Raw genomic sequence first — 17,462 nt, 5'->3', positions numbered from 1 at the left:
CGGGTGTGCAGGTCCCACCCGGGTCCCCAGGCTGGGGTGGCACATGACAACTGACTCACGGAGGGCGTGTGTGCAGAGGGGGTGGCGTAACAAGGGTGGATCCCTGGATTGCTCAGGACTGAAGGCAGGCTTTGCCATTAACCCTTCTGTGCCTCAGTTTCCTCCCGTGTAAAAATGGACTAACCACAATCGCTCAAGGGGGGTTGTTACAACAGTGAATTAAAAGAACAGGGTTTGGGCTTCCCTGGTGGCGCAGTGGTTGAGAATCCGCCTGCGGATGCAGGGGACACGGGTTCGTGCCCCAGTTCGGGAAGATCCCACATGCCACGGAGCGGCTGGGCCCGTGAACCATGGCCCCTGGGAGCCTGTGCTCTGAAACGGGAGAGGCCACAGCAGTGAGAGGACCGCGTACCACCAAAAAAAAAAAAAAAAAAAAAAGAACAGGGTTTATCCTAAATACGAACATCTGGCTGTGTCTTCTGAGTGTATGTGTGACACCCGAGCAGGTAAGGGTACATGGCCAGCAGAGCGGATGCCCTCAGGGGGACTAACTGATGTGGCCCTCTCAGCTCAGCGACAAATGCCTAACCTCAGCCGGGTGAGCTCGCTCTGGATCAGGCAGACAGAAAGCTGAGATAACGGTGACCCCAGGAGCCCTAGCACGTCCAAAGAAGAGGGGCAGCTGAGGCCTGCCTGCCTCTCAGCCTGGACCGCGGCCTGGCCCCCACCCTCAAGGCCACCTGCCAGAGTCCAGACCCACGGAACAGAATCCCACATGAGGTCAGAGGGGGAAGGGGTTGCAAATAACCATATTTTACTGAAAGGAACTGAGGCACAGAGGTCCCAAGCAGCTTTCCCAAGGTGACATCACAAACAGAAGACGGAACCCACACCCGCAAACCAGGCTTCTCCCAGGCTAACAACCACCTCCAAACACGCAGCTGCCCCAACCAGACCCTAACTGGAGCCCTTGCTCTGTCTCTCACGCTTAATTCAAACCTCAAACTTCATCACAGTTCTCTCCCAAGCAGAACCTGGGCCCCAAGCCTACACCACTTCGTTAGCTCAGTTATGGGCCCTACACACACCTACTGACCCTGCAGCCTACCCACTCTCACGGTCCGCTGACCCTGCTTGGGGAACAAGGGGCTCCAAGCCTCACTGCGGGCGGACTGTTCAGGGGAGACTCTCTATGGGAAGACTTCTTAAACATGAACTTGGCCTTAGTCTTTTTTGTTTGGTTGGTTTTGGGTTTTTTGCAGTACGCGGGCCTCTCACTGCTGTGGCCTCTCCCGCCGCGGAGCACAGGCTCCGGACGCTCAGCAGCCATGGCTCACGGGCCCATTCCCGGACCGGGACACGAACCCGTGGTCCCCTGCATCGGCAGGCGGACTCCCAACCACTGCGCCACCAGGGAAGCCCTAAACTTGGCCTTGGTCTTAACCCCGGCCTGACCATAACCTCACATTAGAACGAACAAAGACTCAAAACCTGAGACCAGCTCTAGCCCTCTGCTGTCCACTGTCACTTTATATTTTATAAAAATGGGGATATCGCAGTCCCAGCAGAAAGGGAAGCCTGGGAGTCTGTGTTCCGAAGACAGCCGTGGGCAGAAAAGCCTGGTCCACCAAGGACAGAGAGAGCTGAGCAGGAGGTCCCTCTGCGGCTGGGGGGGCAGCCTCTGGCCAGAAAGTATTCTTTCCAGGAAGAGAGGCCCACCCCGCAGCCACCCCACACAGGGACGGGCGGCAGGCTTTGGAGGACTGACATGGGAGTGGGCGCCCCCCCACCCAGGCCCCATGTGAGCCCTCCTGCCCTGCGGTTCAGACTACAGGGCCACCCCCGATTCTCCTTCCGGGGCACGTACAGGGTGCCCCCTGAAGCACTGGCTGCCGAAGGCTCAGAGCCCCTCGCCCTGAGACCGCTGCCACCCTTTGCCACGTGCATCCCCAGCACCGCGTTTTGATTTCTTTACACGTGCACACACGTGTCGAGGCTTGCTATGGGCCACTTGAACTGCTTTATGTGCCAGGATGAAGAGAAACACTGAGAGTCCACTGCCACACGCCCCCTGCTGGCCCTTCACACGACCTAACAGGAAAACCAACCTTGCCCCTAACTTCAACCCTGCTTTCAACATAAGTTGATATCTAAACCCAGCACTTGGCGCCAACCCACAGCCCGAACCATTATAACCATACCCTTGACCCTGACCTGACTCTAACCCCAATCCACAGCCCTCACCTAACCATGACCTTGACCCTGACCCTTTGTCCACCCTACACAGGCCCTTCCCTCAGCACATTCCCCATACCCGCAGGGGCCACTAATGGACCACTCCCAGTTGTACTGGGAGAACTAGAGGAAAAGGCTCAGGGTATGGGGGCTTCCGTGTAACATCCCCACGGACCCCTGCACTGCTGGGCCCCGACGACCCCCACAAATCCACATTCAGCAGGGACCTGGGTGGGCAGAACTCACCAACATCCGCATCTTTGTGAGTCTTGATGACCTCCGCAAGCTCAAAGTTCCCTGCTATGATGGCCACCTGAGGGAGGGCAGGAGGAGGGGCGCTCAGCGGCACCAGACTCGCCTCCCCTAGGTCCCAGCGCCTCCTTCGCGGACTCCTGTGTGGGGTCTTCCTCAGCTGGGGGCCCCAGGTTCGGACCCTGTCCCCTGCCTAAACTCACCACCCCAGTCTGCACGGGACTGAGGGGTCTCCTGGGACACGAGACTCTCGGAGCTAAAGCTGGGACACGCTGGCCACTCTGCCCGTTCTCTTAATGGCCCCTCCACGCACCATCTTTTCTGTCTCAGCCATGGCCCACCCACCACTCCCTTACTCCTGTCACCCTCTCTCCTCCGTGCCCTCACCCCTGCATCTCGTCACCCAGAAAGCCCTCCACCGCTGCCTCTGAGCCCGACTGGACAGTCAGTGGCCAGACCTGTTCTTCCCACGTCTCCTGCGAAGGCCCTTGCTCCCACTGAGAGAGGACTCCCAGCTCCCTCCGTGTCCAAAGCCCCGTGACGTGGTCCCCGACTCCCCCACAAACCCCAGGCCACACAGAGACCCATCCATCTGGTCATCCTGGTGCTAAGAACCAAACCTGGCCAGAGAAAAGGCCCAGAAACATGACCTGAGTTCAGTCAGGCTCTGGGACCACCCCTCTCGCCCCTGGTTTGGCCTCTGTACCCCACCTGTCTCTGGCAGGGCAGGCCCACACCTGTTCTCCCTTGGCCCCAGAGCCCTCTAGCCCTCTTCTCTTCTCCCTGGAAAGGGGACCAAGGGAACCACCCTCAACGAACACCCCCACCACGAGCAGGGCACTGCACGGGCTCACCCCCTTCCTCCGCCCCACCCTGGGGCGATCCTGGGGTCAGAGCTCCCTTATGACTCTACAGGGAAAACAAGCGAGGTCGAGAGAGACCAAGCCACATACAAGCAGACGAACACACCCTGGGGCAGCCTCGTGCTCCTGTAGACACTGGTGTACCTGGAAGGCTGTCTGGCTGTTATAATTGCGGACATCCTTATTGGCTCCCCGGAAAAGCAGGACGCGGGCACAGCTCTCCTGTGGGAGGGTCGGAGTAGGGGTTGCAACTGGGCGACAGCGCATGCGCACACGGGGGCACAGGGCACACGTACCCACGCCTACATGTTCAGCGCACACATTTGTAGCACACGGACAAGCAGGTCAGGTGTACACGTGCAGCTCCCACCTGGCCCAGAGGCCCAGATGCACACAATTCACACCTGGTTGTGCGGCAGGGAACTGATATACACACGTAGGCCTCTCAGGCCACAGCTCGCTGCAGGGCGCAGAGCGTGCACTTGTGGCGCGACGCGCAGGGTCAGACGCACACACACAGGTAGTCACTATACAGCATCACCTGTGTGTACACACACGTATGCACAGGCGCAGGCACACCTGGTTGTAGAGGGCGCAGATGTGCAGGGCCGTGTTCCCCGAGGCGTTCTGAGCCCCCATGTTGGCTCCGTAGAACAGCAGGTGTTCCAGGTGCTGCACGTGCCCAAAGCGGCAGGCCTGGGGGAGGAGAGAGGTGCCGCTGGGCCCCTGGACAGAGCCCAAGCCCCAACCCCAGAGACAGAGCCGGGGACACCCCCGCCTTCACGCTCCCCGCCCACCTGGTGGACCTCCTGCCAGCCGTTCTCGTCAGGGGTCCCCAGCTGAGCATGGTCGTGCAGGAGCAGCTCACAGCAGAGGGCGTCTCCCCCACCCAGGGCGCTGTGGTACAAGGGCGTCAGGCCGCGGCTGTCCTTGTAGTCAGGGGAAGCGCCCAGGTCCAGCAGGGTCTGTCAGAGCGAGAACCTCGGTGTTCATGCCAGGCCAGCCTCCTCCTGCTACTGGGCCGCATGCCCTCCAGGCCAGGGCTGTGCCCGCACTGACCGTCAAGGCCGCCGCATTCCGCTGGCGCGTGGCACAGTGCACAGCAGTGAGCCCGTCGCGGGTGCGGAAGTCCAGGTGAGCACCGCCGTTCCTCAGCACCTTCAGCAGGTCCGTGGCATCGTCTAGCTGGGCCGCAAGGCTCAGAGGACACTCTGGGTTCAAGGGATAGATGAAGGTTATAGTCCAGGCCATTCCAAGGCCAGTCCAAGGCCATGCCCCTTCCTGCTCTGCTTCTCACCTCCTGAGTCAGGATCGTGGAAATTGGGGTCCAGCCCCTTGTCCAGCAGGCGTGCCACCTTTTCCGTGTTGTGCAGCTGGACGTATTCCATAAACTTCTTCAGGTTCGCCTGGAACACCCAGCCATCCGGATCAGCCCACACCACGGCCACCGTCATCTGACCGTCACCCACCTTCCACCAGGGAGCCTCAGATTACCTGGGGGCATCTACCACCCCACCCCGCCCTCAGTCTGACCTATCAGCCTACATCGTGACCTTGTCACTCCTCTCGTGTCACCCTAAGCCCTGCACTCCTGCTGTGGCCCCGATCCCAGCTCAGCTGGACCCGCGTGCTGCTCCAAGTCCTTCCCTGCAGCCCAAGCGCAACACAGCTGTCAGCCTGAGCATAGCCAGCCCCTCGACAAGGCGAGGCTGCCCTCACTCACGCCCCGAGTGAGTTCCCTTCCCCAGTCTCAGCCCCTGCCCTGGCTTCTCTCCCTGGCCCTGGTGGCCCAACTTGTCCAGCCTGGAAGAGCCCGAGGCCACATGGGCAGGAGCCAGCCCAGGGCAGCCCACATCCCCATGACTCCCAAGGTAGCCCGTTCCTTATCCAGCCCATTTGCTTCACAAGCTCACCCCACGGCAGACTCCCAACTCTGGGGCCCTCCCCCATCACCAGGTGTCCCCTCCTGTCACATGACCTTGACTGCCTTTCATTCATACCCCCCAGCCATGCGCTAATTTACTCAGCAAAGCCTCACTGAGCTCCTGCAGATGCTACAATGCCACGTGCACAAGGCAAGGTGCCCTGGCCAGAGGCCCCAGGCCCTCTAGAACCAAAGTGCATCAGAAATAAGACAGGGTGCCATAGGGACAGCTCCACAGGAGGCAGCATCCTCCAGGGGGGGCAGGCAATGGGATTGGAGGAATGATGCTCGTGGCTGAGGGGACAGACCTCAGCTGCAGCCGGCAGGGAGGGAGGGGGGCGGTGTGGTGGTGGGGGGCCAGCTGGAGCCCGGGCAGGCAGAAACACGGGACTGCGGTAAGGGGTTGAAACTCATCCTCAAAACGAGTGGGACTCAACCAAGGTCAGGAGTCACTGGTGTCCTGTAGGTCACTGGGGACAGTTTTGGAGGAGGGGCAACTATAGGAGGAACCCAGGGTGACAGGTCACACCGGGACCAGTGAGGGAGTCTCTGCCCAGCCACAGAGTCATGGCCACTGACCACCACATGCCCCGGGGTAGCAGAGAAGTCTGGCACGGAGGCTCCAGGATCACAGCGCGGTCACTGGGCCACAGGGGTGAATGGTCAGATCCCTCTCTTAGGCTCCAGAGACTGTTAATGAGGTGTCCAGCAGGCAAACGTCCATTGGCCCAGGAGAGCCTGGGGTGGGAGCTCAGAGAGTCTGCCTGTGGGAAGGGCCGCGGCACCCACCCTGCCCCTCCTACATTCATAGAAGATGGGGAGGTGCCCCCCAAAGAGCACTTGGGGTGAGACCCTCCTAGCAACAGTATCAAGGAGCGAAGACTCCACAAGTATACCTAGGGACAGGGCCCCAGAGTCAGACAGATCTGGGTTCAGCCCCAGCATCACTGGATGCAGAGCTGCAAGTAAGTCACTTAACTTCCCTGAGACTCAGTATCTTCGTGTGTGAAATGGGATAATAATAGTCCCTCACAGAAGAAAATTAATGAGATGCCTAAAGTGCCCAGCATCGGATGACCACTAAGTGCTGGGCTCCCTGTCCTCCCCACCCCTACCCAGCTCCCCGCAACAACCACATGTGGCGCCTGCTCACTTCTCCCCCACAAAAACACCGCGCCCTATCGCACTCCACGCCTTAGCCAGGGGCCCACCAGCGGGTCAGCCAGAGTCTGATCTGACTAGAACCCATCACCAGACTGACCACCCCAAAGCCATGGTGCCCCGAGTTTGCACCCAGCCCTCCATCCGTCCCCAACACCCACTCTGGGCCCCTGACGACAAGAGAAAGCAGACTGAGCCAAGGCTGGCAGGACTGACTGGTCAGCCCCAACCAAGATCGGGTGGGGGCGTTCTGGGAACAGGGGGAGGGCCTCAAGAAGGGAATTTTTAAACAACATTTTTGACACCACAAAACCCAGTTAAGGCTGGGGTAGGTGAACACTGGTCATGGCGGAGGGGGGGGTCGGAGGGGGTGTAGAAGGTGGGTGACCTTGGAGTCCACTCCCTGTGGCTGCCTCCTTACCTTTGTGTGAAGCTTTGCAAACTGCTTATCATCAATGAGGTTCTGGGCATAAACTCGCCGCTTGTAACGAAACTGCTCAGGTAAAGACAAGGCAAAAAAGGCATCCACCTGGGTTGAGTGAGTGAAAAGTATGCACAGGACCGAGCCCTGCCCACTTCTGTGCAACTGGGGCCCCACATTGCTCGCCGCCCCCATCACAAAACCCCTGCCTGCCAGCCACACAAAACCGTGCACACTACCGCGGACACCACCAGCGCGGAGGTCAGGCGGGACGTCTTCCCCGCTGTCCGCCTGCAGTGCCCTTTCTGTCTCAGTCCCATCCCCGGGATTCCCGGGAAACTTCAGTCCTCTTCCAAGACCAGGTTCCAGGCTGACCTTCCGAGACATCCGGTCTCTGGGAAGAACTGTCCCTACTTGCCTGGGCCACCACGGAGGCCAAGCCGGCTCTGAGCTCAGCCACCGTAATTCTTGCTTCAGTGCTCATCGCACTTGCCACCCCCACCTCCAAACCATGGGTCTGGGTCTCCTTGCTCACAGGGCGCTCAACAGCCTTTACACCTCGGACGGGTGAGCAAACGAGGAAGCTTAGGTCGCCCTTCGGACAACTTCACGGGCGGGGAGGGGGAGACGCTGACACCGACGTGCACACAGACCACGGCTGGCTTACTCCACACAGCGCTCCGGGCACTCACGCCTGCTCACACCCCATCGCACGTGCCGCTGACCGCACGCACGGCACGCGGCTCACACCTCACGCACCAGACACACAACTCAACCCCCAACCCCCCCCCCGCCCGCCGCTCCCACACTAACTCCCCGCGTCGGTGCCCCTCGCGGCCGCGGCCTCCGCTGCTCCCGTCCCGGAGCTCGGAGCTCTCAGGCCGCCCCCGGCCGCGCCCCCGGCCGCGCTCACCTCCAGGTAGGGCAGGGGCGTGTCCAGGTTGGGCGGGTATTCCTGCAGGAGCCGCTCCTCGTCCAGGAACTTGCCCGCGCGGCCCCGGGAGGGCGGCTGAAAGAGCCCGTAGTTGAGCGCGTCCTGGAGGCTGTGGTTGAGGGCGCAGAGCACGCGCTGCTTGGCTGCCCACACCGGCGCGGCCGGGTCCAGGCGCAGGCACTTCTGCGGCGGAGCGGGAGCGTGAGCGCGGATCGGCCCCGCGCGGCGCCGAGCCCTGAGTCCCCGGGCCCCGCGCGCCCAGGCCGCAGACCCCGAGCCTCCGCGCCCCGCCGGCTAGGCCTCGCCCCGAGGGCGGTGCTTCCCCGGGCCCCGCCCCCGCCCTGGAGGTGGGGAGGGTCCCGGCGGAGGTGGTGGGGGAGGGGCGAGCAGCCGCGGGCCTGGGGTCTCCCGCGCCGGGCTCCTAGCTTGCGGGTGGGGGCCCTGGGAGAGGAGGGCGGGGGTGCCGCCGGGATCCGGGCGGCGAGGCTCACCGTCTGCTGAAGGTCCGGGATGCCGACGCGCACGATCACGGCGCTGGCCCCGGGGCCGTCCATCCCCGCGCCCGGGCCGTGGCCGCTCGCGGCCGGGAGCTGGGCGCCCCGGGGCTCCTCGCGGCGCCCCGGCCCCCCCTGCCCCCCCACCGGAGCCCCGTCGGCCGCGCTGCGCGGGAGGGGGCCGGGGGGGGCCGGGGCCGGCACGGGGGACAGCGGCGCCGAGGGCTCCGCAGGGGCGGCGGCGGCGGCGGCGGCGGCGGCGCGGCTCAGCTGCATCGGCCCCGGCTCCGCTCGGCGCCTGCCTTCCCCGGGGGCGGGGGCGGCGGGGGGAGGGGGCCTGAGCGGCGAGGGAAGCGGGGGTGGCAAGGGGGCTGCGCCGGAGGCGGGGGCCGGGAGGGCTCAGAGCCAGCCGAGGGCGAGGGGCACTTTGCGGGGTCCCGGGGTGAGGGGTGAGGGGTGGGGTTGGTGCGAAGGGCGAGGGCCGCGCGGCAAGGCGGGGGCCTAGGGGCTGCGCCGGGGGTGTGGGGAGTCCTAGGCCTCAGTGTGGGGAGAGTGGCTGAGCAGCAAGGGCCGCGCCGCCGTTCGGCTGCGGAAGAGCATCTGTGGCCCACGGGGGAAGATGCGGCGAGGAGGGGGTCTTGGACCTGGCGTGGGGGCCGCCTTGTCCACAGGGACCAGAGGCAGGGCAGGAAGGGGAGAGAAAAACAGGAAAATTAATTTCCGGGGGTGGCAGCTTCTCAACCACCCTACCGACCTCCCCTCCCCACCACACTCAAGCCCCGGAGGAGATGACAGGGACCAACACTGCCCCAGTCCTGGCGTGGGACGGTGGGGACCTCGGAGCTCCGGAGGGGCCGGGACTTCTCCCACAGCCAGAACCAATTAACCTCACAACTTTAACCCTTAGGACCACGCGGAACACTGTTCCGCGCGGCTCCCGGCTCCCCCACCCCTGGCCGAGGCTGGGGAGTTCACTCCGGACTCTGAGGCCCGCCTCTTCTGCCCCCCTCCTCAGGTCCCCTGGTCCGCCTAGCTCCAACGCCTGTCACGCCCTCCCAGTCACCTTAGCGACGACAAGATGGGGGCGCGACCTGAGAGGAAGGGCTTAGGGGAGGGGGCGCCACTAGCCTCCACCTGCAACCGGGAAGTGAATTTTAGTTTCACGCGTTGTCGTGGCAACGCGGGAGGGGGTGATGAGTAGGCGGCGGAGAGGGGAGCGCAGTAAAGAAACTAGCTCAGGCGCCACCGCCCCACTGGAGCTGGCCAGGTCCCCCCCAGCACTCATCAGCCTCACAGAACTACCCCATTGCCGGGAAACCCTGTGCCCCCACGGTCCCTAAAAGCCAAGAGCGGTCCCTTAACGTCGAACTAGCCCTGATTTCCCGAGAAACAGCTTCTGACTCCTACAGAACTCCCCCAACATGCCTGACTCCTCCCCAGAAACAGGCTCTGAGCCCCGCAGCCGCTCACCCTCGCACAAGACACCCTGGCCAACCTTCACAGAACACCCCAGCATGAGGACACCTTCCGGTCCCTGGCAGAAGACAGCCCAGCCTCACCTACCTTCTCCAAGAGCAGCCCTGGATCCCCTGAGCCTCCCGAGAATAAACTTGAATGAACCCCCCCCCACACACACACACACACACACACAGAGAAAACCTCTCTACCCCTCCCCATGACAACCTGGAAGCAGCCTTACCCCACACGGACCAGCGCTTGACACCCCCTCCAAGAACAGCCTCCTCCCCACGGAGCCCCGCAATACCCACCCCTGCCCCCCAGAACAGCCTCTGGTCACCCCAGAGCGCAGCCCCCTTCCCCAGGACCAGCCCTGACCCCTGAGGGAAACCGGGCTCTCTCCCTGGCCAGCCGGCCCCCCTTCAGGAAAAATCTCTGCCTCCCAGGATTTCACTGACCCCGCAGAGCCGAGTCTCCAGCGCTGTCTGTGGTCTGGGCCCGCTTTCTTCCCGAGCCTGAGCGGACCCTGCCTGCCTAGAAATGTGGCCCCAGGATGTCCAGGCTCTGCCCAAGGCCACTGGCCTGGCCTGAGTGGGGGGAGCTGAGGGTCCCCAGGGGCTGGAGCAGGATGGGAGGGGTAGGGGAAGGGGGGAGCAGGAAGGGGCTGTCGGAAGCCTACTTATCTGCAGGAAGCACCTTGGGAAGCACGTGGCCCAGCCCTGGAGAGAGGAAACTAGTGCTTCCCGGCCCCCTCCTGTCTCCACTGTCTTCCTGCCCCTGTTCTCCCCTCCCTGAGTCACCCAGAGCTGCCCCCACCCCGTGTCCCTTATCCCTCCCAATGTGGCAGCTGCAGGGCCGGGCGTGGCCGTGCTTACCAGCGCCCTCCATTCGTGATGGTACTGAAGGAGGAGGCCCACAACCAGCCGCAGAGCAGCCCCAGGCCTCTGTGCTCTCCCTGCACACCTACCCTTGACCTGGATAGCCAGGCGCCCACCTGGCCACCCAGCCTGGACCTCACGGAGGCCCCCTCGGCCTCCCCAGCAACCCACCGTCCTCGGTGAGTCCTGCACCACGAATGCCGGGCTTTCAGGAGAAAACCCCACAACCTTGCTGATGACCACATTCGTGGTCTCCAGGGCTGTTTCCACAGAGCACCTGGTGCAAAGGATGGGTACGTGATGAATGAATGCCAAACCGGCACCGCTCCTCTGGACCCACCACCACCCTGGCAAGTGGCAAAAATTCCAATGCCCAGGAGCACCTCACCCACGCGTGTCCTCCGGTCCCTGGAACATGGTGGGTTTGCAGAGGAGGAAGCCCAGGGACAAGCTATTTTGTGGAGCATAAAAGACCCCCAGGCTCCTCACCACCTCCCAGCCTCCCGGCTCTGCTCTCCTGTCTCTGTCCTCGAAGGTGAGGATTTCCCAGACTCCATGGCCCCTCTGCTTCTCCACTCCTTCCATCAGGGCCAAGATTCCAGAATGACCCATGGTTCTCCCGTGCCCACTTCTTCGCACCACACACGTTCAGACGCCCAGGGCCTGTGGGAGCTCATGTGGGCAAAGCGTCCAGAACAGTGCCTGGCACAGGGTCAAAGCCATCTGTGGGTGAACCCCTGCACACATAGGCCGTCTGACGCCCTTGGTGCCCCACGCCCTCAAAGTCTTAAGCGCCCCCCCAGCGTGGGTGGTCCACCCCCAACTCCTGGCCCTTCCTGGTGAGGCCGTTTGTGTCCCCCTCCCTCACCGTGCCATGCCTCTCTCCTTTTCCATTCCTGGGGCCACTTCCTCACCCAAACCCTAACCCTTCCCTCCCTCTCACCCCTCGGCCTACAGTGGCCTGGCCCCACAATCCGCCTCTTGCTGAAAGCCCCACAGGCCTGCTTTCTCTCCTATCTCCCCTCACCCCCTGGTTTCCTTGACAGCTGGGGGGGGGGGGCAGATGAGTGGCCTGCTGTCGGGCGCTCCGCTGGCCGCCCTGGGTCTTCTCTCCCCGTCTACACTCTTCCTCTGCCCTCCACTCAGATCTTCCCTCCGCAGCACCCTAGTGTCTGCCTGCCCTGAATTCACTTACTTGTTGCCCACTGTTTAGGCTCTGTCTTTCCCCCCAGAGTGTAGGCTCCCCGTGGAGAGGGAGCTTTGCCTGTTTGGGTCGCTGCTGTGGCCAACGCCCTGGTGCTTAGTCGATGCTTAGCGTGTATTTGCTGAACCTTCATCTACAGACCGTTCACGGCCAACTTTCTTCAGAGCAGACCCTCTCCAACCTCCAGAGCAGATTGTAGGGGCCGAATACCCGAGTGTTCAGTTGACTGTCCGGATCTGGTGTCATCTTTGTGGGCGGGGTTTTGGGGTTGGTTGGTTGGTTGGTTGGTGTTGTTTGCTTCTAGTTATTTAACATCTATCAGTGTATTTAGATTCTGTTTCATCCGGAGTCTGATTTGTTAAGCTTTATCTCTCTAGGAATACAAATCTATTTCTAAAGAATCAACTTTTCATTCCGTTAATCATCTCTATTTCTATTTTGTTTATTTCCTTCTACTGTTTTGGTTGTTGTTAAGATTCTTTTTCTTATTTCTTCAGCTGGGTCCTCAACTCAATTTTTAGTCTTTCTCTTCTCTGACAATGAGTATTTAAGGTTATAAATTTCCAAGTGTGACTTTAGTTATGTCCAGTTAAGTCTTGATAAGTAGTATTTTTAATTTTATCTTGTTGGTTTTCTAATATCAGTTAGATTGTTTGCTTTAGGAATTGCTGAAAAATATGCTTACTTAAATTTTCAAATGTATGCTAGGTTTTCTTTGGAGGGAGGACTAACCCTTAGCTACTGATTTCTTTTTTTATTGTGCTGTGGTCGGAAGGTGATCTGCATAATGCAGATATATATATATATATCTCCATTATATCGAGCTTGTTAATTGTATTATTCAAATATCCTATGTCCTTTCTAATGTTCCGTTTGCTTGATTTATAAGTTACTAAAAGAAGTGGGATAAAATCCCACTTTAGCAGTCTCACCATGAAATGTTGCCCATTTGGGATTTATATGTCTCTCCAGACTTTGTTTTTAATGCTAACAGGTTTAGGATTATTATATTATAGCTTCCTGATAAATTATTCCTTTTATTGTTATACGGTACCCTTCTTTAGCCCTACGCTTTTTGCCTTAATTTATTTTTTTTCAATAATTAGCCTAGGCACAGCACTTTTCTGTATTGACCTCGTATGTCTTTTCCCCTCATTTTCCTTTTATCCTTTCTACATCTTACATTCCTAGGTGTGCTTGTGGTAAACAGTATGTGTGGCCAGATTTTTATGTAAACCAATCTTACAATTTTCAACTTTTGATGGTGTTTTATTGTGATTATTGATTACTGATATGTTTTCATTGATTTTTACCATCTTATTTTGTGTTGTCATTGGTTTTTTGTTTTTCCTCTATGCTGCTTTTTTCTCCCTTTGGGCCCTCTGTTTGATTGATCACATTATCTTTATTCCTTTTTCCCTCAACTCCCATTGTTTTGGAAGTCCAGCATTCTCTTTCTTTCATTTTCATAAACACACTTAAATTTTCAGCATGTGGAATTAACAAAGCCTGAAGTTAATTACTGTCTCCACCCACCTCCTGAACTAGTGGGAGTTTAAGATGCTTTAGCTGCAGGTCTTTGTCCACATCGTCCTCTCTCCAGTGGGTCTTGAGGCTGCTTCAGGAGTCACATGTCAACCCGTTCTTTACTCACTTTCCTTCTGGCTTGAATTTTCTCCTTCCTGAAAGTAGTGACAAATTTCAGTCTTTGAAATGTCTTATTTCACCCTCATTTTGAGTGATAATTTAGCCACTGTAGAATTCTAAATTGACAAATTATTTTTTTCTCAGTACTTGGAAGATTTTTCTCTCTGTATGCTGTATTCTGAGTAATTTTCCCAATTCTGACTTCCATCTCACTGATTCTGTTTGATTTTAATCTGCTGTTAATCCCATCCATAGGGTTGTTGTTGGTTTTTTCCCCATAAAATTTTAAATTTCAATGACCATAGGTTTTATTTCTGTAAGCCCTGTTTTGTACATTATCAAATCTACTTGCTCTTTCTTTATATTGGCTTTTTCTTTTTTATTTAATGCAATTTTTAGATTTCTTTTGTCTTTAATTATTTTAAAAACATTTATTTTAAAATTCTGGGACTTCCCTGGTGGCGCAGTGGTTGAGAGTCCGCCTGCCGATGCAGGGGACGCGGGTTTGTGCCCCGGTCCGGGAGGATCCCACATGCCGCGGAGCGGCTGGGCCCGTGAGCCATGGCCGCTGAGCCTGCGCGTCCGGAGCCTGTGCTCCTCCGCAATGGGAGAGGCCACAACAGTGGGGGACCCACGTACTGCAAAAAAAAAAAAATTAAAATTCTAGTCAGTGGTTCCCTTATGTGAAATTTTCGGTGGTCTAAGCCTGTTTGCGGTGTCCACTGACTCACGGTAGGGGGACTGTAGTTTCTTTCTGTGACAGTTTTGTGACTTGGGGTTACGAACTCAGCTGGGCCTGTATTTATGTGGAAATCCTGGGCAGCCTAGATGTGTCCCTCAGAGGAGTACGACTAGCCCAGGACTTGTTTTATGTTAATTTCTTGGCTTGGTGGTCCTGGGAACGACAAAGAGTCATACAGTTTAGACTCCAAAATTGTTGGGGACGGCGGTGGTTACAACTTCATAGGGAGACTTCTCCACAGCAAGATCACCACAAAGCTTTATGAAAATTGCTTAAATAAAAGAGAAATATATAATAAGAATTATGAAAATAGATCACTCACCACCAGGTTTTCGAGCACTACGTGTCATCCTAAGTGTGTGACACGCATTAACTTGTTCCGTCATCACAAAATCACTAGGCAAGCCCATTATTGTCCTCATGTGATAGATGAGGAAACAAAGCAAACTAGAAGTCACTTAACTTGTCCAGAATCACATGTGGCTCATCAGTGGGGAAACCAGGATTTGAAACACATCAGTGGGCGTGTGACCCAAGCAGGACCAATGAGAATCCTGCCCTGGAGTCTTACTCTTGTCACGAAGGGAAGAAACCCTTTTTCTACTCTTGGGATTCCCAGGAGAGGTGTAGCTCGGCAACTGCTAGTGACTGAGATTCCAGCCTTGGGAAGAAAGCAACCCTGCAAGGAATATTTAGATACAGGAGGCGAGGACGGTTCTGAAGGAGCTTGGGCCCCCAGACTTAGTCCCTGAAATCTGCTTTTCTTGACTTTGGTTTCAAGAGCCAAGGGTCCCTAGAAGGGGCTTTCCCTTCTAGGTTGAAACTCCATGGAAAAGAGAGGCTGAAGGGCTGGCCCTAGGGCAAGGGCCTCGACTGGAATCCCTGCTCAGCCACGAGATACCCCAGTGGCCTGAGAAAGCCTCCTGGCTTCCCTATATCCCCCTGTGAGCTCTGGTACGTTGGGTACAGGGGTAGGAATTACTTCATTCCCTCCCTCATTCAGGCCACATATCAGAAACCTGCCTTTGGGCTGACAAGGTGGCTCCTGTCCCCCTGGGCTGTTGTGCAGGTTAGATGAGGTCCATGGATGTGACATGCTCGCTATGTGCCTGGTACATAGTGAACACATTTTTGGTATAATCATAAAGCTAGTTCAGATTTGGTTTCTGTCATCTCAACCAAAGGAGTGCATTCTAATGCACATTCTACATGTATAGTGGCAACACTTAGAGCCGTGAGAAGGGATGGCTGATCTTTGTTGTAAGTTCTTAGAAAGAGCATTAGACTTAAAATATTATTTTAACAGTGAAATTAAGAGTGAGAAATATATGCCTAGTTAATTTCACACTTAGGATTCTACTTACTCTTTGGTTCAAGACTGAGTTTTGCCTACATGTTTACCTCTTCTTCCCAAAGGTCACTGACAATTTAAGAACTATGTGAGGTTTATTTAAAAATTATTATGGTAAATAATACATAACATAAAATTTACCATCTTAACCATTTTTAAGTGTATAATACAGTAGTGTTAAGAGGAACGATATATTCTTTTAAAATAATAAGTCCATCCTAGTGTTAAAAGACAGACACATAGATTGTGAATAAAATCTGTGAAGACATGATATGGACGGATCAGAAGATGGAAAAGCCAACAAAAGCTGAAGGGTCAGCTGCATAGCCCTAATGTCACAGTAACTTCTGGGGAAGGGGCCAGCTGGGCACAGTGGAACCATGCTGGAGTGGGCTGGGATCAGCTGACTCCAGCTGCAAGGCACAGAACTGCTCCCTGAGTGTAGTGGGCAGGGGACTGGAGAGACCCCTGGGCCAGAAGAGAAGTGGGGCTGTTATTGCAGGGAGGGAGGGGCTTAGCTTTTTATGAAAGGTAATTCCTAGCCCCTCCTTCTCAACTTTCTGAATGACAGGGTATCCCCAGCCTACTTTCTGCCAGAGTCCCCTTGCACTCACATCCCCACCCACCATCTTGAAGGGAAGCCCTCTTAGGGATAAATCCCACTCAGTTCATTCTTTTTGTTCTGAGCAGTATTCCATTTTATGAAAATACCACATTGATATGCATATTTGGGTTGATTCTAGTTTGGGACAATTATGAATAAAACTGCTGTGAATATTTATGCTAACTTTTAAAGAAACTGGCAAGCAGTTTTCCAGAATGATAGTACCATTTTACATTCCAACTTTTCCCATCTCCTCCACATCCTTGCTAACACTTGGTATTTCCTGTCTTTTTAACTTTTAGCCATTCTAATGGATGTATAGTGGTATCTCCTTGTGTGATTAAATTTGCATTTCTCTGATGACTAATGATATTGAGCCTCTTTTCAAATTCTTATTAGCCATTCACATGTCTTTTGTGAAGTGTCCGTTCAAGTCCACTGACCATTTTTTTTTAAATGTGTAGTTTACCTAATTGAAATTTTGAAGCTCTTTATATATTGTGGGAACAAATTTTTTTGTAAGATACATGTATTGCAAAAGTTCTCTAATTTTGTAGCTTCCTTTCACTATCATAGTAGTTTCCTTCAAAGAACAGAAGTTTTTTATTATTATAGACTGAGCTTATCTTTTTTCTTCTATCATTTATATTCTGTGTCCTATCCAAGAAATCTTTGCCTCCTGCAGGATCCTAAAATTTTCTCCTGTGTTTTCAATGAGAAGTTGTAGTTTTAACTTTGCATTTAGTTCTATGATTAATTTCAAGTTAATTTTTATTTGTGGTGTCAAGAAAAGGTTGATGTTTGTATTTTCCCTTTTGGGGTGTCCAGTTGTTTCATTCCATTTTAAAATTATTTTTAAATATTTTTATTTACATTGTTTTGCAACCATCACCACTATGTCCAGAACTTTTTCATCATGCCATATGGAAACTCTGTGCCCGTTAAGTAGTAATGCTCCATTCCCCTCCCCCGGCCCCTGTAACCACTTTTCTACTTTCTGTCTCCACCACTATTTTAGGGACCTCTCAACACCATTTTTGAAGACTTTCCTTTCCCACTGAATTGCCTTTGCACTTTCTTTACTTTTCCTTTAATCTACATTTATAATTTTTTTAAATTTATTTATTTATTTATTTTTGGCTGCGTTGGGTCTTTATTGCTGCATGAAGGCTTTCTCTAGTTGCGGTGAGCAGGGGCTACTCTTGGTAGTGGCGCGTGGGCTTCTCACTGTGGTGGCTTCTCATGTTGCGGAGCACGGGCTGTAAGAGTGCGGGCTTCAGTAGTTGTGGCATGC

The 17,462-nt window shown here is 55.6% G+C and overlaps 1 protein-coding gene and 1 long non-coding RNA gene across 4 annotated transcripts in view; one reads left to right on the top strand and one right to left on the bottom strand.

The window, feature by feature from the left end:
* The window catches only part of SHANK3 (SH3 and multiple ankyrin repeat domains 3), a 52,978-nt gene extending 42,658 nt beyond the window's left edge, over positions 1-10,320 (bottom strand). For all 3 annotated transcript variants that reach the window (XM_067010554.1, XM_067010555.1, XM_067010557.1), the window contains exons 1-10: positions 10,201-10,320; positions 8,282-8,944; positions 7,770-7,973; positions 6,857-6,928; positions 4,648-4,756; positions 4,410-4,561; positions 4,148-4,315; positions 3,930-4,046; positions 3,495-3,572; positions 2,482-2,548 (exon numbers count right to left, since the gene is read on the bottom strand). In XM_067010554.1, coding sequence (XP_066866655.1) covers positions 2,482-2,548; positions 3,495-3,572; positions 3,930-4,046; positions 4,148-4,315; positions 4,410-4,561; positions 4,648-4,756; positions 6,857-6,928; positions 7,770-7,973; positions 8,282-8,560 — 1,246 coding nt within the window. In that variant the 5' untranslated portion in view covers positions 8,561-8,944; positions 10,201-10,320. The remainder of the gene's footprint in view (positions 1-2,481; positions 2,549-3,494; positions 3,573-3,929; positions 4,047-4,147; positions 4,316-4,409; positions 4,562-4,647; positions 4,757-6,856; positions 6,929-7,769; positions 7,974-8,281; positions 8,945-10,200) is intronic.
* Positions 10,321-10,591: 271 nt separating this feature from the next.
* LOC136792333 (uncharacterized) lies at positions 10,592-12,747 on the top strand. The gene is made up of 3 exons (XR_010835988.1): positions 10,592-10,799; positions 10,879-11,155; positions 11,853-12,747. It is a non-coding gene; the product is annotated as an uncharacterized lncRNA (long non-coding RNA).
* The last annotated feature ends 4,715 nt before the right edge of the window (positions 12,748-17,462 follow it).

This window comes from Kogia breviceps, chromosome 12 (genome assembly GCF_026419965.1).
Source record: "Kogia breviceps isolate mKogBre1 chromosome 12, mKogBre1 haplotype 1, whole genome shotgun sequence".
Classification (NCBI taxonomy): domain Eukaryota; kingdom Metazoa; phylum Chordata; class Mammalia; order Artiodactyla; family Physeteridae; genus Kogia; species Kogia breviceps.
Note: the sequence above shows the minus strand (reverse complement) of the source record. Positions and strands in the feature narration are given on the sequence as shown.